We start from the raw sequence: 27,477 nt of genomic DNA, 5'->3' as shown, positions 1-27,477 counted from the left end.
GTTGTGTAGTTCATGATTGTTTTCAGTTCACTTTAAATCTCTTTCTAGTATTTTTCTATCTCCGTTTGTGTGGGTTTTTTTAGCGTCTTTTCTGTTGTGTTGCTTTGCATCTTTCTGAGGTCATTTTGGGTCTGTTTGTTGTTGCTTGGTGTTGTTTTGTGGTAATTTAATGTCTCTTGCTTTGTGTTTCGTTGTGGTTATTTTGTGTAATTGTGCCATTCGGTCCCTTCATTCAGAAGCTCTGGTTTTAGTTGATTTATACGTCTTCGTTAATTTTCTTTCTTCTCTATTTTAACCAATAAACAAAGAAATATCCAAGTTTGTGGCTCGTGTAGCTGAGGTGTGTGTGTCACCAATAAACCAATACAGCTTCATCCTGTTCATGAGAGTTTCGTCCCTGCAGCTCAGATGTTCTCTGAAGGTTGAAGGAAGGTTCTTTATAGGTTTGTGGTTTATTTACAAGAAGTGGATTAATTACTGTGAAATGAGACTCACATTCAGGTTTAAATAAATCACAGATAAAACCACGTTCAGCAATCAATACTGTGAGGAGAAGCTCTGCTGTGATTCTTATTGGTACGTGTCAATGTCAATACCTGATCAATACTTTATTGATGCTATGTCAGGTGTGATGCCCAATGGATTTAACAGATGTTTTAGGAGCCAGTGGTGGACAATTTATTATTTCTGATGCTGCTCTACTGGATATTTCTTTTAAAATGCATTTTTAATGTTTTTTCATTTGATTTTATTCTTCTTATGAATTCACACGTCTTGAAAATCTGCGAATTTCTGTTTCTATTTTCTCACTTCAGTTTATTTATAGTCAGAAGTGAGTCTTTGTGGTGATGAAGTCAGGACTGTGCAGAAACATCCAGCTGTGATCTGAATTCCTCCAGTCTGACAGCTGAGCGACTGTGATGCTTTGAGATCAGATTATTGCTCTTTGCTGAGTAAAATCCTGCTGAAATCAGATATTAGGATGATTTCTGTTGAATGTGCAGCGAACAGGTAGAAGCTGCGCTGTGAGGACACAGAGCCGCCTGCCAGCCGCCACCGACTAAAAGAAGATTATATATTGATTCCATGACTCACTGCATCCTGGGAAAATGGCTCGATTACCCAGAGTGCCTCGGTGCAGCGAGGAGGGGGAGGACGCTGCAGAAGATTCTCTTCATGCGATCAGAAATCTGCAAGTGATCCTGCAGATCCTTTCCAGGGTTTCTTGAGCTGAATACAAATCCAGCAAACGTCCTAAATGCAAATTCTAATGTAGACAGAAAAATGTCTGTTTTTCCTCTCAGTGACGCTGAAAGCTAAAACATAATTCATGGAAAAGTCTGATTATTTAAAAATGCAATATACACCAGTAGTTTTCCTGAATCTCTACAGTAGAGACTGTTTTAACATTTAATATCTGTTCGCTGTAAAAACAAAACTGTATTAAAAAACTGTGAGAATCTGTAAGCAAGTGCTAAAAAATGTTAAAATGGTGGAATACTGTGGTGTTCAAAAACGGCAAAAAAAGATTAAAATAACAGCAAATATCAGTAAAATAATGAGACTTTTGTAGATTTAAATACATTTAAACAGTGTAACGTTATGATCACACATTGTAGAGGAACAAATTAGTATTTGAAAAAAAAAATCCAGATTTTGAATGTGACTAATTACAGTTTGGCTTTAAAAAATGTATATGTATAAATGGAATTTCTGAAGTCTAAACATTGTGTGCCATTTGTCAAGCCATACTATATATTTTAAAAATGCAAACATCTGTAAAATAATGAGACTTTTTGTAGATTTAAGTACAGTAAAACAGTATAATTTAAGTCACATGTAAAAGAAAAAAATACCAATTATTCAAATAAATACTTGTACAATAATACATATGTAGCTGTTTATGTAGTTGTACTTTTAATGTCACATTTATTATTGACTCATTTCTTGCTTCAGTGTTGCAGCTACTAAAAAAGATTTTAAATCTGCTGCTTGTGAGTTTTTCCTCAATGATAAAGTTTTGATCACAGTCTGTAACATAACTTCATTATTTAATTGTTGATTATGTTTCATATTACTAAACTAAACTTAGCCAAGTTATCAGATAAATACAACAAAGTGAAAATATTCCTGTTTGAGATGTAAGAAGGTAGAGAGCAGCAGAAAATGTTAAAGATCATTAAAAGGTGTTCAGGGACATCAGGACTGTAGTAGTAGTTTCTGATGAGTGATAACTGCAACTTGTATTATAACTGGAATCTTAACCGAATTACAGAAAACTCTTATTGCTGTTTTGACTGGTTACAATAATATTATAGGTATTGCGAATAAAAACTCAAAGCTAAACTAACTAGTAAAGATGCAAGAATACTAGGGACATCAGGACTGTATTATAAGTGTCTGACAAGTGGTAACTGCAGCTATTATTTTAACTACAGTCCAAACTAAATTACTGATATCTCTAATTGCTGATTTGACTAGTCAGAATAATGTTATAGAGTAAAAACTCAAAGTTAAACTAAACTAATAAATATGTCAGAATATGAGACATCATGTCTAATAAGTCAGTGGTCAAACTGAATCACATCAATACAATCACATACGTAACTCAAAATGTTGTACTTCAACTACAGTGTTTGAGTGCAGTACTGTGGTATTTTACCTCCAATCCATTAACTGCCCCATTAAAAGCCCCGTCCTCCTGCTGCCCGTCCTTTTTGTCCCTCTATTCACCCCGTCCGTCCCTCTGGCGTCTCCTCAGTTCAGAACAACAAGTCTGACCGTTTATTTATAGACCCAAAGAAATAAAGAAAGAAGACAGACGCTGTGTGTGTGTGTGCGTGTGTGTGTGTGTGTGTGTGTGATGTCACTCGTCTTCTGACTCGACTGTTTCTACTGTTTCTGCTCAGATCTCAGCTTTGTGTTTCTTGTTTTTTGGTATAAATTAGTGTCTCAGCGACAGAAAATGAGCTGTGAAGCATTTTGAAGGTGAAATCCTGAATCTGTCCAGTTGAATCCGTCGTCACGTTTGAACTGACTGCAGGCGGCTTTTTGGTTTGAATAGAGAAGACGTGATGATGTATGAATGACCTTCTAAGGGTCACACCTGATTTATCACCTCATTGTTTTCTATTCATACAAGGAAACGTGTGAATCATCTCTTTGAATCCTGAGCAGCAGCTTGTGTCTCATTTTCCTTCGCTGTTGGTTCATTTTTCAATCTAAAGTCCTGCAGCTCAGTGGAACCAGAAGAACGTGAAGAAGGAGAGAGAACTCACAAATGGTGGAGATCAGAAGAAAGTTTAATTTCTGTGATTACTGGATTCTCCATTTTTAAAATAGCTTTTAATATTTCAATTTATTTCCATCATTTTAAAATGACTCAAAGTTTCTCAAAAAGACACAAAATTTGTCCCATATGTGTCAAAACCTATGCAAGACTACTAGAAATGACTTGAAACACACACATACATATATATATATATGTATATATATATATATATATAGAGAGAGAGAGATAGATCGATAGATATACATATAGATATATATTTATATATATATGAAATAAACCCCAAATTATTTGAATGTGTCCAAATGACTCAAAACCAGTCAAAAATTACTTTTAAATTCTTCCACATGATTGAAAACTTGTCCAGCATTACTAAAAATTACTTTAAACTTTTCCAGAATTACTGCAATTTTGTCCAGAATGATTCAAAACTCATCCAAGATGACTCAAAATGACAGAAAACTTGTAAATTTGTTTTATTTAAGAAAGCAGAAAACAGGTTTCTAGATCTTGGACAAGCCCCAAAGAAACATGGAAAATTGCTGAAACTATTACCTCTTAAAAACACAGAAACGGTTTGTTAATTGCAAATTAATCTTTTCTATAGATGGACTTGAAGTTTTTCCTCTGATCTGTAATTTATTGTAATTTCACAGACTTTCCCTGTTTTGTTAAATTAGATAACTAGTAAAATTAGAAAGACGGTTTTACTTTATTTATATAAGCAAACAGATTTTTTTCAGAGCTAATTGCAAGAAAAACATGAAGGACATGTACATAAAGGACTGAAAAATGTTAAATACATTTGTTTACAGTTTTTTTCTTGAATTGCAAATAACATCTTGGTGTCATATTAACTTTATTTAAATCAGCTAAAAATATAATTATTTGACCAATATTTGCTGTTTTCACAAGAAAAAAGCATATAAAGAATTTTTAAAAACGTATATCCCATAGTTTTAACTGCTATTTTAAGACTTTCTCTCTGTTTTCTTAAATTACATAGAATATTTATTAAAATCACCAAAAAAGTAACAATTAACTAGTAATTCATTATATTTTTAAACAGTGTATTTTTAGAGAGATTTGTTCTTTTAAAATGTGTGACTATAAAATTTGTATTTTACTGTATTTAAATCAGGAAGAAAATGCCATTGTTTTACAGATATGTTGTTCTTTGAAAGAAGAAAATATATATTTATGAATGACTGAAAAATATTGGATACATTTTTGAACTGTTATATTACTGATGTTCCTTGTTTTGTTAAATTACTGATAATATCCAGTAAAATCACTGAAAAAATCTATTAATAATTGCTTTTTTAAATGACATCCTAATCATGAATGTGTATTTTGCTGAAATTTGTTCTTGTAAATTATTAATTACTGTTGTACTGTATTTAAATGAGCTAAAAGAGTCATTATTTGACAGATATTTGTTGGATTTTGAAAGAAAAAAGTACATGAAGGATGAAAAAATTGGATGTCTCACTGCTATTTGAAGACTTTCCTTGAGAATATTCAGTAAAGTCACCAAAATTAGTAATTAATTTATTACATCTTTAAAATAGCATCCTCATCATAAAGAAATTTGTTCTTTTGCAATGTCTGACTGTGAAATTACTGATAGTGTCTTTAAATCAGCTAAAATTATCATTATATGATCGATATCTGCTATTTTTTTTTTAACACTACAGTATTTCATGTCTTTCTTTTCCTGCCAGATTTTCAGCATTTTTTCTGGATTTCTTTACAGTGTGTTGGATAAATTCTGTAACAGCAATTTGTCGTAATAAAAAGACAATATGTAGAAAACATCAGGTGTAATTTTCCACCTGTGTTTTAATGCTGACAGGAACCAGAATATTCCAGAGTCGAGCTGCAGGTTTCAGATTTTCGGCTTCTTGTTGAGTGTGAATCCTGAATCACCATCAGACCTCTGAAGGTGGATTCAGTTTGTGCTCGGAGCACAGATGGACTCTGGGTCGAGCCAGAGACCCCAGAGGATTGTGGGTAACATGGCTAGCTGCTGGCGTGGTTCGCTGCTAACACACACACACACACATGTACAGTGTGTGTAGTGATGCATGCAAAGACACACACTGCTGGCTTCACAACACACTCTGACACCTGAGGTCAACGTCCTGATTTAAGTCTGCATGACAACACGAGCAGAGTGAGGAGGCGACAATATGTTCAGGAAGGAAGTAGAGGACGACAGACAGGAAGTCAAGGTCAGGAAATACAGGAAATTGAATATATCAGGGAAGGGACAGTCACAGAAAAGAGACGTGAAGAAAGGAAAAGATATCAAAAAGAAGAAGGAAAGAGCTGAAAGGAAGAGATTTTAAATCAACCAAATCTGAAAACCCTGTAACTTTTTTAATGATCAAAGTTTTACTTCATACTACGAATATTTCCAGAGTTCCAGGCCCTTTAAGTACATAGAGGCGGGTCCAGATTGATCACTTTTTAATGGACTTTTTCCATCATTTCTGAGCCTCAGAACTTCAAATTTAACTGCAAAAAAAGGAAAAAGTTTAAAACCTATTTTTACCCTGTAATATTTTACGGACTTTACCTATTTTGAAAATACACATAATAACAAGTATAATAACTTGTAGCAGTAATAATTTACATATTTACCTTAAAAATACTTTGAATTATTTCCACATCAAATATGTGTATATAAAGAGTTGAAAATGGTTTTAATTTATTACATTTTATGATATTCTGTTGTTTTGAAAATCACAGAAAAAAAATTACTTGAGTGTTGACTGTAAACATTGTAAATCAAAATCCACATCAAAAATCTGTATGTTCACAAATAGTGATTTGATCTTTTATGTGTGACCATAAAACTTCACCATTTTACTGAATAAAAATACACCTAAAACTAAATCATTATTTTACAGATATTTTCTATGAATTTATTTTATATTTCTAAACAACTTTTGTCATAACAATGAATCACTTGGTCTTGTTCTACCAGGAAATACGTCGAAATAACATGAAAAGTAGAAAGTAATGCAAGTTTTATTGCTTTTATGAGAAATTTTGTCGCTATCAGCTGGTTTACTTCTTCATAGAGGATCATTTTATAACATATTTTCTTGTTCTTATTAGACACCAGCATAAAAATTCATTTTTCTCATTACAACAACACATCACATCATCTTCTTTTACAAATGTTGAAAGTACACTTTATACCTCAGTAAACCAACAAACACTGAAATCTGTTTTATAACATTAAAATGGTAAACTTTTGTTGTAAAGAAAAGGTGTTTTTGTGGGATCATTTTATGACGTTTTCTTGCAATTATTAGAGACCAATTTATTCTGACTACACTGAAATTAGCTTTATTTATTATAGGTTGTTACATAGTTACAACAACAAACTTCAATGTGGAAATTTGCCGTAATGACGTGAAATATCTATTTACTTTCGTTTAAAAAAACAAACAAGAAAAGCAGTCAGAGAGCACAGTACTCAGTCGTTGTATGATTTGTAACGGATCAGTCCCCATAAGCCCACAGCGGTGGATTTGTAGTAGGATCGCAATCATATGATCGTCAGCAGGCAGCTGATGTAGCGTTCACTTGTTGTCATGGTTACAGTGACACAGTGCCGCTATCTCGCAATAATACAGAAATCTTTAGCAAATCCGTGGATCCAGATTATAAGCCGCATCTCTGCCAGAATCTAAACACTGTCCTTGTGTCATTTCTGACCTTCCCTGAAAATTTCATCCAAATCTGTTGGTCTGTTTTTGAATAATGTTGTGCACAGACAGACAAACAGAAGGACACACAAACGCACACTGATCATCACATAATTTTGCTGCATTCCTTGTTGGAGTAATAATGAAGCTCAGAGGTATGAAGTGAGGAAAGAAAACAAATTTTAAACATGTATTTTTGTATATTTTGCTGCCGCCAGTGTTTCGGTTAGGGTTCCTTCCAGTTATATGAACAGCAGCAGCATCACTGACTCCCCTCCCCCATCCTCACCCCTCCCCCGCTCAGCTCCGTCCTCCCCTCCCCCCAGTCATCTTCATCCTCCTCTTCCTCCACCTCTCTGCAGAGCTTCAGGCTGCTCGCTCAGTCACATTAATCACATTAATTTGGGCGTAAAAACACACATGTACACATATGTGTTTAACAGGAAGCTTCGTTAGTCCATGTATGAAATAAATGAAACATCAGCTGCAGCAACACAGCCACAGCTTTGAAACCTCTTCATCATCTCTGACCTGCTTCGACCTCATGACCTCGATTTCAGTTTCCAAAATGCAGTTCAGCTGTGAATCTAGCCTGTCACAGTGTGTAGTGTCCAAACTTCATCAAATATTCATTTAATCCACTGAACCCGTGTAGTTTTTGTTTTGTTTGACTCAAATTATTGTTGACTTAAATGTTGGACTTGAAAATGTAACTGAACCACATCAAGATGGATCTTTATCACATGGAGGGCAATTTAGCATTTTATCGAGCTGTGTAGCATCATATTGTGCTCTGTAGGATTGTACTGCATTAAGTGTAGAATGTAGTTTAGCTTTGTATAGTGCCATTTAGCATTATATCACACTGTGTAGCATCTAATCAAATTTATTAGCATTGTATTATTGTAGCGTCATATCACATCCTTTAGCATCATATGCCATTTAGCACTGTATCACGGTGTGTAGCATGCCTTTTAGTATTGTGTAGTGTTGTGTAGCATCGTATCATGTTTAGCATTGTATTGCATTGTATAGCATGCAGTTTAGCTTTGTATGGTGCCATTTAGTTTTGCATCACAATGTGTAGCATCTAATAAAATTTTTTGACATAGCGTTATTGTAGCATCGTATCACATCATGTAGCATCATATCATACAATTTAGAATTTTATCAAATTGTGCAGCTTCTTATCATGCTATTTAGCATTGTAATGTGTTGTGTAGCATTGCATAGCGCAATTTAGCATTATTTTCAAGCTGTGTAGCATTATGTCATGCCATTTAGCACTGTATTGAGGTATGTAGTAAGCCTTTTAGTATCGTACCACATTGTTTGGCATCATATCATGCCATTTAGCACTGTATCAAGGTGTGTAGCATGCTTTTTAGTATCGTATCATGTCATTTAGTATCATAGCATGTTGTGTGGCATGTAGTTTAGCATTATGTAGTGTTGTCTAGCATCATATCATGTTGTTTAGCATTGTATTGCATTGTGTAGCATGTAGTTTAGCTTTGTATGGTGCCATTTAGCATTGGATCATGCTGTGTAGCATCTAATCAAATTTTTTGGTATAATATTATTGTAACATCCTATCACATCCTTTTAGCATCATATCATACAATTTAGAATTTTATCAAGTTGTGTAGCTTCTTATCATGCTATTTATCATCGTATTGTGTAGCTTCTTTTAATGGTGTTTAGCATTGTATTGCGTTGTGTAGCATGTTGTTTAGCATTGCAATGTGCCATTTAACATTATTTTCAAGCTGTGCAGCATCATGTTATGTCATTCAGCATCCGATTGTTTAGCATTATGTTACAGTTTAGTGTCGTGATATTAAGTTTGACTGCGGGACATTTATTTCTGCACTCATTATATTCTATCATATATTTTATTGTGTAATATAGTATAGTACCGTATTGTATTTTATTGTATTTAATAAGACAGTATCAGGCTGTTTTCAATTATATTGTTTTGTGTTTTGGCTCCATTCAGTTCTTCAGTTGCTGATTCTCATTTGGTGTCGAGTTGGTTGCAGTTTGATTTTAATCTCAAACATACACGAAGTAAGACGTGTTTGTTTACGTGTAACACACTAACAGATGGACAACATGTTCCACACAGCCACATGACAAATTAGTCTTGTTAACAGCAAAATGATTTTTATTCTCAATTATATTTTCATTAGATTTATATATATAATTTCTATAGTTTTAAACAGTATTTATACATTCCATTACCATGACAACAAACATATCATCTGATAGCGTTCTAGTTTTATCAATATTTCATCACAAATATAGTTTCATTTTATGTTTGTATGTAATAGTGAACTTTACTTATTCTAAATTTATACATTTAACAATTTAATTGTAGTTTTGAAATTAAATTTTATCTAAAATGTTCACTTTACTGTTGTATGTTCTTCTGATTTTAATTTAATAGTATATTTTTAATCATTTAATACTGAAGAATATATATTTGTCACTTTGCTCATACAGCATGTGAAATGCTAATTAATTTTTTTGATTACTTTATCATTAGTTCTGTTTATTTTTTCATTGTTACATATATTTCTATATATTTAAATTAATTTATCTCGTTATTTGAGGATTTAAGGCCTGATGGAGGTAGATTATGAGCTAAAATCATGATAAATAAATCATAGATAAAATACAAAATATAAAAGTGGATGAGAAAGATGAAGTATAGAAATGAAATAAATTAACTTCCTCCACTTCATTAACCTCCTCCACTGTATCCAGGTATTAGTCAGGTTCATCGTCCTTGTTATTTCAGAGCTTCCTTGCCTGATTAAAGAGTTTACTGACTAAAATATTTCTATGTGCTGCAGAATTTCTGATTTTTAAATGTCATGTTTCAAAGCTGTGATCTGCACATGCTCAGTCTGACCGGAAACAGACGTCCAAACAGTGAGGACGTCAACAGACAAACTAAATTTCTATTGTTTCCTGCAGCTTGTTTTAGTTGTAAATGTCTTAATATAATAATATGTGAATACACATGAATAATTATGAAAATCTCCAAAAATAATTCAGTCCTTGATTGCTGCAAACGTGGAACTCCAGTTTGTTTCTTTAGCGTAAGACTGAAAGTTTAGTGCAGGACAAATTTGTCATGAGAGCTCTGTGTGTCTGTGTGGTCATTTGCCATGTTATTGTGGTTATTTTGTGTCTTTAGATGGTTTTCTGTCTTTGTGGTTGTTGTGTCTAGCTGGTAAATCAGTCACTGTAAACAGACTTGCAGAAAGCTGAAGCTGCTGTCAAGGCTTAGTTAGGTTCAGGTTTTTGGGCCGTGGCTACTTCCTGGAGGAACCTGTGACTCAGTCCAAAGGTTGCCTCCATCAGGACGCACTGGATCAGAGTGAAGAAGGTGGAGTGACGTGCTGCAGAGCTGATTAAACATTCATGCAGAGATGCTGATCGCAGACCAACAGTTAGTCAGCGACAGGAGGAACCATCAGGTCCAGATCTGAAGGTTCCAGTTCTGCTGCAGAACATTTCAGTCCCATCAATTATTAAAGAACGTCTTCATCATGCAGAGCTGCATCCATCAAGCCTCACATACATTATATATGTATTTATATTGATTTATTTATGTATATAGGTGGTGAAAACAGGCAGAGAGGCTCTGATTGGCCCGTTTAAAGACAGCGAGGACGCTGATTGGCTGCTGTTGAGGCTGACAGTGACATATAAGGAAATGTTATTGTGATGATACTTAAAGAGTCAAATTAAGCACAAAGATGTGAAATAAATAACACATTTTTATCTTTATTTTTACTTTCTACTCAAATCTCTTTATCTTTATTTTATTTTAATTGAGCTTTAACAGGTTTTATTTAATTTTTTTGTTTCTATAAGTTTAAAATTTTAGTTCTATTTAATTTTTTGTTTGTTTTACATTGGCTTTTATGTATATTCATTTTGCTTGTTTTTTAAATTCTTTTATTTGATTTTATGTTAATTTACATTTTAATAATTGGTTTATTATATTCATTTTAGTTTAATTTGCATTTTTTATTTTCTTATGTTATTTCATATTATTCCTCTTAGTCTAATTTGCTTTATTGAATTTATTTTTTCAGTTTTAGTGCATCTTATTCACGTATTTTATGCTACTTGACTCACGTGCAGCTGCATTGGCTGTCTGGCGGCTCTGTCTATCTCCTGGATGTCTCACAGATCAGATCAGTGAAGGTCGACGAGTCCTCTGCTGTCGCCGCGATGCCTTCAGGGACTCGACTCAGACGCTCAACAAACCTGAAACACACAAATAAGATCGGATTCATGAAAAGAGAAAGACGCTCCGGATGAATCATGAAGCAGATTTTAGACTAAAAATACCTTAAAAATGTCAAATTTTCTGATTCGAATGTCCAGAAAATAAAGTTTTAATTGGTGAAATCAGTTTTATATTAAAGTGAAACCGGAAATAAAGTCAGCTGATCATCAAGTACTGTAACTGATACTCAGCAGTACTTCAAATACTGTAACCGATACTCAGCAGTACTTTAAACACTGTAACTGATACTCAACAGTACTTTAAATACTGTAACTATGATGCTGTTCTTCATTGTGTTGCTGAAATACTTCCCATCAGCCCCTGCTGCTCTGATCCATCTTTACAAGCTCTGACAGGTGTGTGTCTCTGTGTGTGTGTTTGTGTGTTTCTTTTGTCGAGGCCAGCAGCTGATTGGTGGAGGATCTTATCACCTGAGAGCAGCAGTGTTTCCCATCATGCTCAGCGGCTCAAACAAATGTGTGTTTTTGTGTCTTTGTGTGACGTTGTGGCCTCAGGCTGTTGTTGTGTACTTGACATCATCATCACCTCACAGTGAGACGCTGAAACACCTGGAGACACACACCTGATCAGCTGATGTGGAGTGTTTAACTACGACTCCCATGATGCATTTCATCAGCAAACATCCAATCAGAGAGCTGAAGGAAGCTGTTGTCAAGATTTAGTTTTTTAACTTGCAGCCTCTGACCTGAGCAGAGATGGGTAATGTAGTCAGGATGTGACACCAGAGGATCATGGGTAATGTAGTCAGGATGTGGCAGCAGATGATCATGGGTAACGTAGTGCAGCTCGTGTGCATTTTGTGGTGTTTAACTTGACAGAATTAATTAAAAGCCTCTATAAATCAAAGTGAGACTTTTAAAGTCCATTAAAGCCTTAAACAGAAACAACTAATTAACAATTAAACACTTAGAAATCACAAACAGCCACATGAAACGAGGTGAAGCCAAGAAATGTTTGTTTTTCTTATAAACTGCTTCATTAAACCGAACTCTAAAGCACAATTTCTATAAACCAGCGGATAAAAGTCAACTAGAACAGAACCAAACATCTAGAAACAGGAAGAACTTTAGTCTGGTTACAAAATAAATCAATAAATAAATGATTCGAACAATAAAATGCAGCTTCATACTGCTGTGTGTGTGTGTGTGTGTGTGTGTGTGTGTGTGTGTGTGTGTGTGTGTGTGTGTGTGTGTGTGTGTGTGTGTGTGTGTGTGTGTGTGTGTGTGTGTGGTTATGGAGGCAGCTGATCGTCTATTTCTGTCTGGACTGATCAGTTGTGCAGGAGAAACACAAACACACATATTTGTGATTATTTCAAACTAAATGTGTATTTTCTGCTGCTGTGTTTTTATGGTCAGCTGGACTTTGTTTCCCAGAATTCTCTGCTGTAGCCTTGAACTGAAAACACTGAAAATCTGAAGATTCTAAGTCAGAAACTGACTTTTTAAATATTACAGCAAAGTTTGTTCGGAGTAGAGTGTGTTATTGTGTGTTTTATGTATGCATGTGTATAGGTTTCTGTGTGTTGTTGTGTAGTGTTGGATGAAGGAGAAATTGATCAGTTCAGCAAGTTTTGATGCTAATATTAGAATATTGAATAATAAATAGAATATAGTTTGTCAGATTTCAGGAAAGACATCAGCAGATATTTTTTGAACTTATTTTTTTCATGTTCTGTCAGTGAAAACTTTAATTCATTTTATCTGAAGTTATAATTTAATCTCAGATTGTTTGTCAGTCATTTAACATATAAAGTTCATTTTGGACTACAATACCCACAATCCCCCAGCGCTCACCTGCACTCTGATTCCCTCTCACAAAGCACTCTGTTCATGCAGTCTCATATAATTGTGACAGAATACTTCAGAATACTTCATTATAATACTTTATAATAATAACTCATCAGAATATTTCATGATAATACTCCATCACAATACTCCATTGTAATACATCATCAGAACACTTCATCATAGTACTTAATCAAAATGTCATCACAATACGTCACCAGAATACTTCATCAGAATACTCCATCAGAATATTTCATCAGAAAAAACAAGTTTCTGCACCATATGACTATATGTGGTAGAACATGTTGGTACTTTTGCAATACTACATTTATAATACTGTGTACTAGGATGCACATTAAAACACACAGAGACACACACATCAATACAAAAACAGAAATCCATACACTGTAACTGGAAACTGAAACAACATAGAGTTAAAGATGTGTTAAAGATGTGTTTTGTGCAGATTTCTGTTTTTTTTTTAATGTTTTTAATGATATTTTAAGGCAGCAGAGCCTTGAGAAGTCTGGAATGAATTTGGTTTTAATAATCATGAGCTGCAGCCTTAACGAGGTTACTGCCGTCTCTTGTTTATTGAGGTTAATTGAAAATGAAGTTGTGTTCTTTTGTATGACAGTAACAACATGATGCTGCTTCCAGCTTCTTAACTTTGATGATTTGCTTCTTCTCTGTGTCTCAAGGTGGTAAAGTGAATAATTTGAGGGGTTTTTTTCTGCCTGCTGAAGATGTGTAAATAATCCTGGAATATTTTGACTGTTTATCGACTAATCTGGGAAAATAATCTGTAGGATTATTGCATCCTATCAAGCTGTAGTATTTTAATGTACCGCTGTGGACTCGCTGTTTTTCTTAGTGTGTTTACAGCTTTTTGCTCCTCCTACATTTTATAGTTTCAGCTCGTCTCTCTTTGAATCTGTTATTAACACAATATCAATTAAAAAATCAGAAAATAATTTGCTGCAGGATTGTGTTTATACCCTAGTGATTAGCAACTACAAAGACACAAACATGACCACAAAGAGACATTAAATGATTACAAAGAGATGTAAACCAACAACAGCGACATAAAATGACTACAAAGAGACATAAAGTGACTTCAAAGAGACACAAACTAACTACAAAGAGACAAAGTGAGTACAAAGAGGCATAAAGCGACTATAAAGAGACGACAAAGAGACTACAAAGAGACGGAAATTGACTACACAGAGACAGAAACCAACTACAAAGAGACAAAGTGATTGTGAGATGTAAACTGACTACCAAGAGACATAAAGCGACTACAAAGAGACACAGAGCGACTACAAAGACACATAAAGAGATTATAAAAAGCCATGAAAGACTACAATGAGACATAAAGTGACTATAAAGAGACGACAGAGACATACAGTGACTACAAAAAGACATAAAGAGACTACTAGGAGACATAAACTGACCACAAAGACACAGAAACCAACTACAAAGAGCCATACAGCGACTACAGAAAGACAGAACAATTACAGAGACCATAAAGAGACAACAGAGAGACAACAGAGACACAAAGAGACTGCAAAGAGATGGAAATCGACTACAAAGAGACACAAACTGACTACAATGAGACAGAAACTGACTACAAAGACACATAAAATGACTACAAAGAGACATTAAGCGACTAGAAAAAGCCATAAAAGACTACAAAGAGATGTAAAGTGACTACAGAGACACAATACAAAGAGACATAAGGCGACTCTAGAGAGACGTAAAGCGACTACAACGAGATTTAAGGCGACTACAAAGAGACAAAGTGACTAAAGACTAAAGATCCATCAAGCCGCAATCTGGCTGCAGAGTTGTGGAGCTTCAAAATGAAAGCCTCTTTTAAAGTTGCTGTTTCCTGTGTGCAGGCTAAGGACAGCGACGATGATGAGGAGGTGGTGCAGGTGGACAGGGACCACTTCATGGATGAGTTCTTCGAACAGGTGAGTGTTTAAACCCTCATTGAATTACATTTAAAACACAGAAATTGGCCTCCTTTCCCAGACTGTGTTATTTTTATTATAGGATGTGATGCATTTAAAACATCATCAAATGTCTTTATATGTCTAAAATTCAAACATTTTCATATTCTGGTGATTCCAAGGAAGCACAATCAACAAACCATGAACTCTTAGAAGCTAAAACTCCATCATATATTTGGTGTTTCCATCAGAAGTGCCTCCTACAGCTAAAGAAACACTGAGTGTGTTTACTGTAACTGAGTAACTGCAGAACAGACTCACCTGAGCAGTTCACAGCTGATTAGATGATCGGATGCTGACAGCAGCGATCAATAGCATTATTGGTTCTTCTTCTGTGGTGGGAGAACAGAGAGCTGCAGTCAGCTGATCACCTGAAACACAAACACACACATGTAAATCCTACATCAGCTGTGACATTCATCAGAGACTTTCTGATTTAGGACAAATAAATCAAAAGTTCTGTAACATTAATGAGACACCTGGAGACAGGAAGTGACCTCACAGAGACAAAAAAACTGCTTCAAGAGACTTAAAGCAACTGCAAAGAGACAGTTCACATTCACATTCATTCATAAAATGACCCCAAAGACACACAAAACAACAAAAAGGCACAAAATTATGACAGAAAAACACAGTGACTTCAAACAGACACATATCAACTACACACAGATGCAAGACTTCTAAAAAGAGACACAAAACAACCACAAGTAGACAGAAAATGACTACAAAGAGACACAAAATAACACAAAACAATTGCAAAGAGACCCAAACAACTATAAAGATACGCAAAACAACTACAAAAAAATGCAAAACAATTATAAGAGATGCAAAACAACTATAAAGAGACACAATAAACTACAAAAAGATGCAAAATATACAGAAAGAGAAAACTACAAAAAGATGCAAAACAACTGCAAAGATGCAAAAGAACTACAAAAAGACACAAAACAACCATGGAACGGTCTGTGGTTTTACTGATGTAATCTTGGTAAAACTGAGTTATGATTGGTCATGTTGTTGTAGTGTTGAACTTTGTGTTGTTGTGTTGTTGCGTTCAGGTGGAGGAGATCAGAGGCTGTATAGAAAAGCTGTCGGAGGACGTGGAGCAGGTCAAGAAGCAGCACAGCGCCATCCTGGCCGCACCCAACCCTGACGAAAGTAAGAACACACAACACAGACACACAACCCTGATGAAAGTAAGAACACACAGACAGACAGACAGACACACAACACAACACGTCTTGTTTGCATCCAGCTGCTGTAACATGCAACTTTCCCAGGTTATGGAGGCAGCTGATCGTCTATTTCTGTCTGGACTGATCAGTTGTGCAGGAGAAACACAAACACACAGATTTGTGATTATTTCAAACTAAATGTGTATTTTCTGCTGCTGTGTTTTTATGGTCAGCTGGACTTTGTTTCCCAGAATTCTCTGCTGTAGCCTTGAACTGAAAACACTGAAAATCTGAAGATTCTAAGTCAGAAACTGACTTTTTAAATATTACAGCAAAGTTTGTTTGGAGTAGAGTGTGTTATTGTGTGTTTTATGTATGCATGTGTATAGGTTTCTGTGTGTTGTTGTGTAGTGTTGGATGAAGGAGAAATTGATCAGTTCAGCAAGTTTTGATGCTAATATTAGAATATTGAATAATAAATAGAATATAGTTTGTCAGATTTCAGGAAAGACATCAGCAGATATTTTTTGAACTTATTTTTTTCATGTTCTGTCAGTGAAAACTTTAATTCATTTTATCTGAAGTTATAATTTAATCTCAGATTGTTTGTCAGTCATTTAACATATAAAGTTCATTTTGGACTACAATACCCACAATCCCCCAGCGCTCACCTGCACTCTGATTCCCTCTCACAAAGCACTCTGTTCATGCAGTCTCATATAATTGTGACAGAATACTTCAGAATACTTCATTATAATACTTTATAATAATAACTCATCAGAATATTTCATTATAATACTCCATCACAATACTCCATTGTAATACATCATCAGAACACTTCATCATAGTACTTAATCAAAATGTCATCACAATACGTCACCAGAATACTTCATCAGAATACTCCATCAGAATATTTCATCAGAAAAAACAAGTTTCTGCACCATATGACTATATGTGGTAGAACATGTTGGTACTTTTGCAATACTACATTTATAATACTGTGTACTAGGATGCACATTAAAACACACAGAGACACACACATCAATACAAAAACAGAAATCCATACACTGTAACTGGAAACTGAAACAACATAGAGTTAAAGATGTGTTAAAGATGTGTTTTGTGCAGATTTCTGTTTTTTTTTAATGTTTTTAATGATATTTTAAGGCAGCAGAGCCTTGAGAAGTCTGGAATGAATTTGGTTTTAATAATCATGAGCTGCAGCCTTAACGAGGTTACTGCCGTCTCTTGTTTATTGAGGTTAATTGAAAATGAAGTTGTGTTCTTTTGTATGACAGTAACAACATGATGCTGCTTCCAGCTTCTTAACTTTGATGATTTGCTTCTTCTCTGTGTCTCAAGGTGGTAAAGTGAATAATTTGAGGGGTTTTTTTCTGCCTGCTGAAGATGTGTAAATAATCCTGGAATATTTTGACTGTTTATCGACTAATCTGGGAAAATAATCTGTAGGATTATTGCATCCTATCAAGCTGTAGTATTTTAATGTACCGCTGTGGACTCGCTGTTTTTCTTAGTGTGTTTACAGCTTTTTGCTCCTCCTACATTTTATAGTTTCAGCTCGTCTCTCTTTGAATCTGTTATTAACACAATATCAATTAAAAAATCAGAAAATAATTTGCTGCAGGATTGTGTTTATACCCTAGTGATTAGCAACTACAAAGACACAAACATGACCACAAAGAGACATTAAATGATTACAAAGAGATGTAAACCAACAACAGCGACATAAAATGACTACAAAGAGACATAAAGTGACTTCAAAGAGACACAAACTAACTACAAAGAGACAAAGTGAGTACAAAGAGGCATAAAGCGACTATAAAGAGACGACAAAGAGACTACAAAGAGACGGAAATTGACTACACAGAGACAGAAACCAACTACAAAGAGACAAAGTGATTGTGAGATGTAAACTGACTACCAAGAGACATAAAGCGACTACAAAGAGACACAGAGCGACTACAAAGACACATAAAGAGATTATAAAAAGCCATGAAAGACTACAATGAGACATAAAGTGACTATAAAGAGACGACAGAGACATACAGTGACTACAAAAAGACATAAAGAGACTACTAGGAGACATAAACTGACCACAAAGACACAGAAACCAACTACAAAGAGCCATACAGCGACTACAGAAAGACAGAACAATTACAGAGACCATAAAGAGACAACAGAGAGACAACAGAGACACAAAGAGACTGCAAAGAGATGGAAATCGACTACAAAGAGACACAAACTGACTACAATGAGACAGAAACTGACTACAAAGACACATAAAATGACTACAAAGAGACATTAAGCGACTAGAAAAAGCCATAAAAGACTACAAAGAGATGTAAAGTGACTACAGAGACACAATACAAAGAGACATAAGGCGACTCTAGAGAGACGTAAAGCGACTACAACGAGATTTAAGGCGACTACAAAGAGACAAAGTGACTAAAGACTAAAGATCCATCAAGCCGCAATCTGGCTGCAGAGTTGTGGAGCTTCAAAATGAAAGCCTCTTTTAAAGTTGCTGTTTCCTGTGTGCAGGCTAAGGACAGCGACGATGATGAGGAGGTGGTGCAGGTGGACAGGGACCACTTCATGGATGAGTTCTTCGAACAGGTGAGTGTTTAAACCCTCATTGAATTACATTTAAAACACAGAAATTGGCCTCCTTTCCCAGACTGTGTTATTTTTATTATAGGATGTGATGCATTTAAAACATCATCAAATGTCTTTATATGTCTAAAATTCAAACATTTTCATATTCTGGTGATTCCAAGGAAGCACAATCAACAAACCATGAACTCTTAGAAGCTAAAACTCCATCATATATTTGGTGTTTCCATCAGAAGTGCCTCCTACAGCTAAAGAAACACTGAGTGTGTTTACTGTAACTGAGTAACTGCAGAACAGACTCACCTGAGCAGTTCACAGCTGATTAGATGATCGGATGCTGACAGCAGCGATCAATAGCATTATTGGTTCTTCTTCTGTGGTGGGAGAACAGAGAGCTGCAGTCAGCTGATCACCTGAAACACAAACACACACATGTAAATCCTACATCAGCTGTGACATTCATCAGAGACTTTCTGATTTAGGACAAATAAATCAAAAGTTCTGTAACATTAATGAGACACCTGGAGACAGGAAGTGACCTCACAGAGACAAAAAAAACTGCTTCAAGAGACTTAAAGCAACTGCAAAGAGACAGTTCACATTCACATTCATTCATAAAATGACCCCAAAGACACACAAAACAACAAAAAGGCACAAAATTATGACAGAAAAACACAGTGACTTCAAACAGACACATATCAACTACACACAGATGCAAGACTTCTAAAAAGAGACACAAAACAACCACAAGTAGACAGAAAATGACTACAAAGAGACACAAAATAACACAAAACAATTGCAAAGAGACCCAAACAACTATAAAGATACGCAAAACAACTACAAAAAAATGCAAAACAATTATAAGAGATGCAAAACAACTATAAAGAGACACAATAAACTACAAAAAGATGCAAAATATACAGAAAGAGAAAACTACAAAAAGATGCAAAACAACTGCAAAGATGCAAAAGAACTACAAAAAGACACAAAACAACCATGGAACGGTCTGTGGTTTTACTGATGTAATCTTGGTAAAACTGAGTTATGATTGGTCATGTTGTTGTAGTGTTGAACTTTGTGTTGTTGTGTTGTTGCGTTCAGGTGGAGGAGATCAGAGGCTGTATAGAAAAGCTGTCGGAGGACGTGGAGCAGGTCAAGAAGCAGCACAGCGCCATCCTGGCCGCACCCAACCCTGACGAAAGTAAGAACACACAACACAGACACACAACCCTGATGAAAGTAAGAACACACAGACAGACAGACAGACACACAACACAACACGTCTTGTTTGCATCCAGCTGCTGTAACATGCAACTTTCCCAGAGAGGGATCAATAAAGTTTATCTGATCTGATCTCTAATGTTACACAAACACAAACAAACAGACACACAAACACACAGCAGTCCAGAAATGCTGTTGGTCACCTGACACTCACTGAAGCAGCACATAGAAGGTTTCCTGAATGTTCTCCAGAGAACGTGAGGGTAGGGTGTTGGACAACAGAGCTGTGGTGGAACATTTAGCCTTGATGCTGAGGAAACATTATAAAACGTTCTCAGAACATTCCATGAAACCAATGGGAGAACGTTCGGCAACAACGATCAGAAAATGTTTTCCAGAGGTCATCGAGTCACAAAACATCCACAAAACTCACACAGTGCCATGAAAACAACCACTAGGAGACACACAACCACAGCTGCAGTGGTTGTGATGATGGTTCTGGTAAAGCTCAGCAGTGAGAGTGTTGTTGTGTCCCCAGTGTGTTGTTGGTTTTGTATATTTTAGCAGCTCATCAGGGACCGAACCAGTCGAGCTTTAAACGCTGCTGCAGGCCAAAGATTCAAACAAACAAACAAACAGGAAGAAGATAAAAACATCCCTCAGCAACCAGCCGGAGTTTGGTAGAAGTTTATCTTTTTATTTTACTGTTCTGATCGCATTCACCAGCAGAGGCTTTTATTTTGAAGAATTACAGGTGTGTTTGAAACTTCCTGCAATTGAATACAGTTTCACAGCACTGGAGGAAATACACAACAAAATTACTACGAAGTAGCTCAAAACTACCACAAACAAGGTCAAAACTACTGCAAAGAAGCACAACACTACTACAAATAGACACAAAACTACAACAATCAGGGTCAAAACCACTACATGGAAACACAAAACTATTACAAACAGACACAAAGCATGTGGAAAGAGACACAAAAGTAAAACAAACTACACCAACTACTGCAAACAGACACAAAACCACTATAAAGAAGCACAAATCGACTACCAACAGGCTCAAAACAAACAGAAAGACACACAAAACTACTATTAACAAAGTCATAACTACTACAAACACTAAGTACTACAAACAGACATTAACTACTACAAACAGACACACCCCTACTACAAACAGCTCAACACTGCTAGAAACAGACACAAACTACTGTGAAAAGACACAAACCAAGCAGGTAGGGACACAAAGTACTACAAACAAGCCCAAAAGTATTAAAAACAGGCCCAACACTCAACACACAAGAGATGCACAACTACTACCAGCGATCCAGGGGAAAGCATCCAAAAAAAAGTGAAAAACACAAACCTGGTGAGCACAAGCAGCAGAAACAGGTGGAAACCTGGACTCAGGTGAAACTAAAGGGGACAAACAGCCAAAAGGAGGGAAAACCACCTTAAAGCACTTTCAAAATAAAACAGGAAGTAATGGGAAAAGGACAACAGGCACAGAAAATAACACAGGAATGAATTACAAACCAAAAGCAGAAACTAAAACCCAAATCCATCACACAAACAGACACACAACTACTACAAACAGGTGCAAAAATAATCTAAAAAGAGACATAAAACAAGTACAACTTAATGAAAAACTACTACTATGAGACACAAAACGAGCAGAAATAGACACAAAGGTACTACAATATGATGAAAAATGACCACAACAAGGCAACAAAGTCCACAATGAGACATGAAACTACTACAAAGGTATGCACAAGTACAACAAACAGCACAAAACAACTAAAAACAGACACAAAATAACCACAACAGACAAAATGACAAGGGAGAGGGACATAAACGCTACAGAGAGACACAAAATGACCAAAAAAGATACAAAACAACTAATAAGAAACAAAAACAATTGGAAGGGGACACAAAAGCATGACAATGCCTTGAAAAAAAAACACAAAAGTACCACAACAAAGCGAAAAAGTTCACTGAGAGACACCAAACAAGGTAAATAAAAAAGAGAGGCACATTACCACAAAGAGATACAGAACTACTACAAAGAGGCACAAAAGTACTACAAAGAGACACAAAACAACCACAAAGAGACAAAAAATACTACAGAGGCACAAAACTACTACAAAGATGCACAAAACTAACACAAAGAGATACAAAAGTACTATAAAAAGGCACAAAACTACTACAAAGACGCAAGAAACTACCACAAAGAGACACAAAGCTACCACAAAGAGGTACAAAACTACTAAAAAGACAGAAAAAAACTACCACAAAAAGACACAAAACTACTACAAAGAGGCACAAAACTACCACAGAGACATGAAACTACTACAAAGATGCACAAAAAATACCACAAACAGACGCAAAACTACTACAAAGAGGCACAAAACTACCACAAAGAGACACAAAGCCACCACAAGGTACAAAACTACTACAAAGAGACACAAAAACTACCACCAACAGACATAAAACTACTACAAAGAGGCACAAAACTACCACAAAGAGACACAAAACTACCACAAAGAGACACAAAAGTACTACAACGAAAAACAAAACTACTGCAAAGAGAGACCAAGAGATACAAAACTACCACAGAGACACAAAATGACTATAATGAGACATAAAACTTCTACAAAGAGACACAAAACTATTACAAAGAGCCACAAAACAACCACAGAGACACAAAATTACTACAAAGAGGCACACAACTACTACAAAGACCTAACACAAGACCTAAAATGACTCCAAAAGAGGTTTCAGATGGACTACAAAGATGGAGGACTGTGTGATTAACTGGAGCAGCTGCTGATAAATCCTCCCTCAGCTTCGGCTCTCAGGTGTTTAACCTGAACATAAGGTCGCTGTGGGACTATTTCCTGTTAGCAGCAGCGTATCCCTCCGCCTGCTGCACTCAGACTGGATCAGACCGAAGCGCTGATCGGTGTCACAGAGCTGCAGTCGGTCGACCCAGAGCTCACAGTGAAATGTGATCCTGCTGGCAGGCGGCCAGAGAGCGACTCCGAATCACAGCCTCATCACGCCGTGACTCAGCAGTGACTCAGTGTCAGCACTCGGGCCGCCGGCCAATCAGCTGTCAGAGTCTGGAGCCGACAGAGCTGCAGATGTTCAGGTGCAGCAGGACGGAGAAGTTCAGCACTAATCAGATCTGATCAGTAATCTATAATGTAAAAAACAGACCCTCACTGCCAGTCATCTCTGATCAATAATCCATAATCTATTGTCTGGAATCCATAATCTAAAATCAGAACCAAAGAAGCTCCTGTGAGTCATTTCTGTGGCAATTAGGATTTTATTTGTGGACATTTTGTGTCTCTTTGTAGTAGTTTTTTGTGCCTTTGTGGTAGTTCTGCATGTCTTTGTAGTAGTTTTGTGTCTCTTTGTCGTTTTTGTGTCTCTTTGTAGTAGTTGTGTGTCTCTTTGTAGTAGTTTTGTGTGTCTTTGTGGTAGTTTTTTGTCTGTGGTAGTTTTGTGTCTGCAGTTTTTTGTGTCTCTTTATTGTAGTTTTTGTGTCTCTTTGTAGTAGTTTGTGTGTTTGTGGTAGTTTTGTGTCTCTTTGTTGTAGTTTTTGTGTCTCTTTGTTGTAGTTTTTGTGTCTCTTAGTAGTAGGCTTGTGTCTGTAGTACTTTTTTGTAGTAGTTTTGCTTCTCTTTGTGTCTCTGTAGTAGTTTTGTGTCTTTTTGTGGAGATTATAATTGTATTTCTGCAAGCTTTGAGTCTTTATGTCGTCATTTTGCATCTCTTTACATCTCGTTGTGGTTGTTTTATTGCAACCATCAGTCAGGAAATTATTATAAAAGATGGATTTCTTTTATTATTCATTTTCTAAACTGTACTAAACCTGAAATCAACACTTTGCTTCAGTGCTTGATTTCTAACTGATGATTTGAGCAGTTTGTTTAGCTGCTGAGCATTTTTACCTGTTTGTCTCTTTTCATTTGACTTCCTGTTTGTTATGCATGTTGCTGTTTCTGCATGACGATAAATGATGTTTTTATTTTCTGTTGTCCATCTTTTCCTTCCTGTTTTCTTTCTTTTCCTCCGTGCTCGTGTTTTCTGCTGCCTGTTTAATCTGCATGACGTAAACCTGCGACGATCCTCAGCTGCTTCTCTGTAAGTTCATGTGGAAAACATTTAAAAAATCACAGTTCTGTATTTAACAGGTGCAGCTGAAATTGCTTCAATTGTTTTGCTGCATTTTTTTCAAAGTGGATTATAGTTATATTTTGTGTTGTTTGTGTTTATTATTTTATTTCATTCTTTTTGTTCTTGAAATAAGAAATTCATTCTTCATTCGGTTTCACAAAAGCTATGAAAATCTGTTTTGTTTTCTCACAAAAATATTTTTTACCTAATTTTTCTGTTTTATATTCCACCTTTTTCCATAACTTTCAAATACACTCATAAGAAACTATTAAAATTACAGAAACAGATGGTGGATTTATATATCTAATGCAATATAAGTTACATTTTTAACATAGAAACTTAAAACACATTCACAAACTGATCTTAACTTCCCAAATATTAGCTTTTTATTTAATAGATGAAAGTGCTGCTCTAAATAAACATTAAATTTTTTTTTTACAAGAAATCTATTTTTTTTACATAATAATACCATTAAAATACATGTATAAGTTCATCAGAATTTCACTAATATTTTCTTTTTATTTCATAAATAAAACTGCTAAATTCCAGATCAATACTGTAAATAAACAGGGATAAGTCTGTTACGTTTACTCAGATTCGTTTATTAAATCACAGACATCTGGAATAGTTAATTATTCATTTTCACAACCAAAATGTTGAATTAATGTATTTTCATCAGTGTATAATATGAAATTAGATCTTTATGCATTTATTTATTATTCTATTTAACTGTAGCTTTTTAAAAGAATATATATGTATAGTTTTTTTAATGAGTGTTTTTATCATTTTTAAATGTAAATATCCTTCAATAAACAATAAAAAGCCAAAAAAATAAGCATGATGGCATGTAAAATTAAGGCTAGAAAATGTATTTTAATCAAGGAAAATTGTTATATTTTTATGAGTTGAATAGTTTTCTGTTATTTTACAGTGTTTTTGGCACCGCAGCTGCCTGAATATGCCCAAATATTTGCTATTTATTTAATAGATGGAACTGGAGGTAAATTCAAGTTTAATTCTATCAGTGAATTTATAAAAATGTGTCAGTTTGATTACCTACACACATTAAAAATTAAGAAAAGGAAATCATTTTAATCATTAAAAGTTAGTTTTTTATTAGATGATTATTTTCTATTGCAGATTTATTTTTTCGGTTCCAGAACATTAACATTTTTTACAGTTTATTTGTTTCATCCATAAAATCAAATCTTTTCATATAGCGTTTAATGTTTAAGAAGAGAGAAAAAGCTTCAGATTCATCATCAGGTGAGACTCAGCCTCAAACAGTCATGTGATGTCAGACGATGATGTCAGAGCGGCGGACGGACAAACGTGCCGCTGATGTGATTGGACGTTGGGACTCTTCTTCTTCCTCCCGGTGAAAACATGTCGCCTCGTTTCTTCTTCTCTGCTCGGTTCTGGGTCAGCTCGCTCTCAGCTGCAAGCGCCGTCATGCAAAATGCATTTCAGTGTTTCTGCCTGAATAATGCATGATGGGAGTTGTAGTGAGAGCAGACGAGTACAGATGTAGTTCTGCCATTCATAAAGGTCTGACCGGCATCACAAAACCAACGCCCTCGATGTCACTTCCTGTCTGCAGCCGGAGATACGAGGTTTCACTAGAACACAGACTCATAATGTTCAGATTTAATCTTCACTGCAGAAATTATTTAGATATTTGATTCTTCTTCTGTGGTTCGCTAACATGACTAATGAAGAAATAAATTACTCAGAATTTGTCCAGAATGTCAATAATCAGGTGTCACTTAATGGTTTATAGGTTCATTGATGTGTTTGATCAGAAGCTGCTGTTGATGATGTGAAAGTGACCAACATGTTTCACCTTCTGATCAATACACAATAGAACACACAAACACAAACTGACTGTGTGTGTGTGTTACTTTTCAGCCTCATTAACTAAGTTAATTTGTTAACAGAAACCAATCAGAACAGTCGATTATTTCAACACCTTGAACCGTCTTACTGAGCTTTAGCATCTCATGCTAACTGAGCTAAATGAGTTTCAGCGTTTCTTCACAGAGATCCTGATTTAGCTTTAGCATCACATGCTAACTGAGCTAAAGGAGTTTCAGAGTTTAACGGAGATCCTGATTTAGCTTTAGCATCACATGAGTTAAAGGAGTTTTAGAGCATCTCCACTGAGATATCACTTAGCTTTAGCATCACATGCTAATTGCGTTGTAGGAGTTTCAGAACGTATCTATAGAGATATCACTTAGCTTTAGCATGACATGCTAACTGAGTTGTAGGAGTTTCCGAGCGTATCCATAGAGATATCACTTAGCTTTAGCATCACATGCTAACTGAGTTTTAGGAGTTTCACAGTGTATCCATAGAGATATCGTTTAGCTTTAGCATCATGAGCTAACTGAGCTGTAGGAGTTTCAGAGTGCATCCATAGAGATATCACTTAGCTTTAGCATCACATGCTAACTGATCTGCAGGACTCTCGATTGACATATCACTTAGTTTTAGCATCGCGAGCTAACTGAGCTGTAGGAGTTTCAGAGTGTATCCATAGAGATATCATTTAGCTTTAGCAATACATGCTAACTGAGCTGCAGGAATCTTTACTGAGATATCACTTAGTTTTAGCATTATGTGCTAATTGAGTTAAAACAATTTTAGAGCATCTCCAAAGAGATATTATTTAGCTTTAGCATCATGTGCTAACTGAGCTGCAGGAGTCTGCATAGAGATGTCAGTTAGCTTTAGCATCATGCGCTAACTGAGCTGCAGGACTCTTGGCTAAGATATCACTTAGCTTTAGGATCACATGCTATCTCAAGTGCCGGAGTTTCAGAGTGTCTCCACAGAGATCCTGACTTAGATTTAGCATCACATGCTAACTGAGCTGCATGAGTTTTTACTGAGATATCAGTTAGCTTTAGTATCATGTGCTAACTGAGATGCAGGAGTCTCCATAGAGATGTTATTAGCTTTAGCATCATGAGCTAGCTGAGCTGCAGGAGTGAAGGCAGGCGGTCAGATGGAGATCAGGGTGAGTCACAGGCTGAACTGCTCTGCAGCGCTCGTAAATCTGACTGCTGCAGTCGGTCCTCCCCAACATGGCTGACATGATGCGATGCTACTGCTGC

General features: G+C 35.7%; 1 protein-coding gene across 2 annotated transcripts in view; it reads left to right on the top strand.

Annotated features, from left to right (window-relative positions):
• The window catches only part of LOC111562951 (syntaxin-1B), a 60,325-nt gene that overhangs the window by 11,681 nt on the left and 21,167 nt on the right, over positions 1–27,477 (top strand). Inside the window, exons 2-3 of one of the 2 annotated variants that reach the window (XM_023261768.3) lie at positions 15,030–15,104; positions 16,202–16,301. In XM_023261768.3, coding sequence (XP_023117536.1) covers positions 15,030–15,104; positions 16,202–16,301 — 175 coding nt within the window. Of the gene's footprint in view, positions 1–15,029; positions 15,105–16,201; positions 16,302–18,803; positions 18,956–20,053; positions 20,154–27,477 lie in introns of those variants that run through there. The other variant, XM_055005179.1, reaches the window with a different exon arrangement.

Source organism: Amphiprion ocellaris, chromosome 19 (genome assembly GCF_022539595.1).
Source record: "Amphiprion ocellaris isolate individual 3 ecotype Okinawa chromosome 19, ASM2253959v1, whole genome shotgun sequence".
Lineage (NCBI taxonomy): Eukaryota > Metazoa > Chordata > Actinopteri > Pomacentridae > Amphiprion > Amphiprion ocellaris.
Note: the sequence above shows the minus strand (reverse complement) of the source record. Positions and strands in the feature narration are given on the sequence as shown.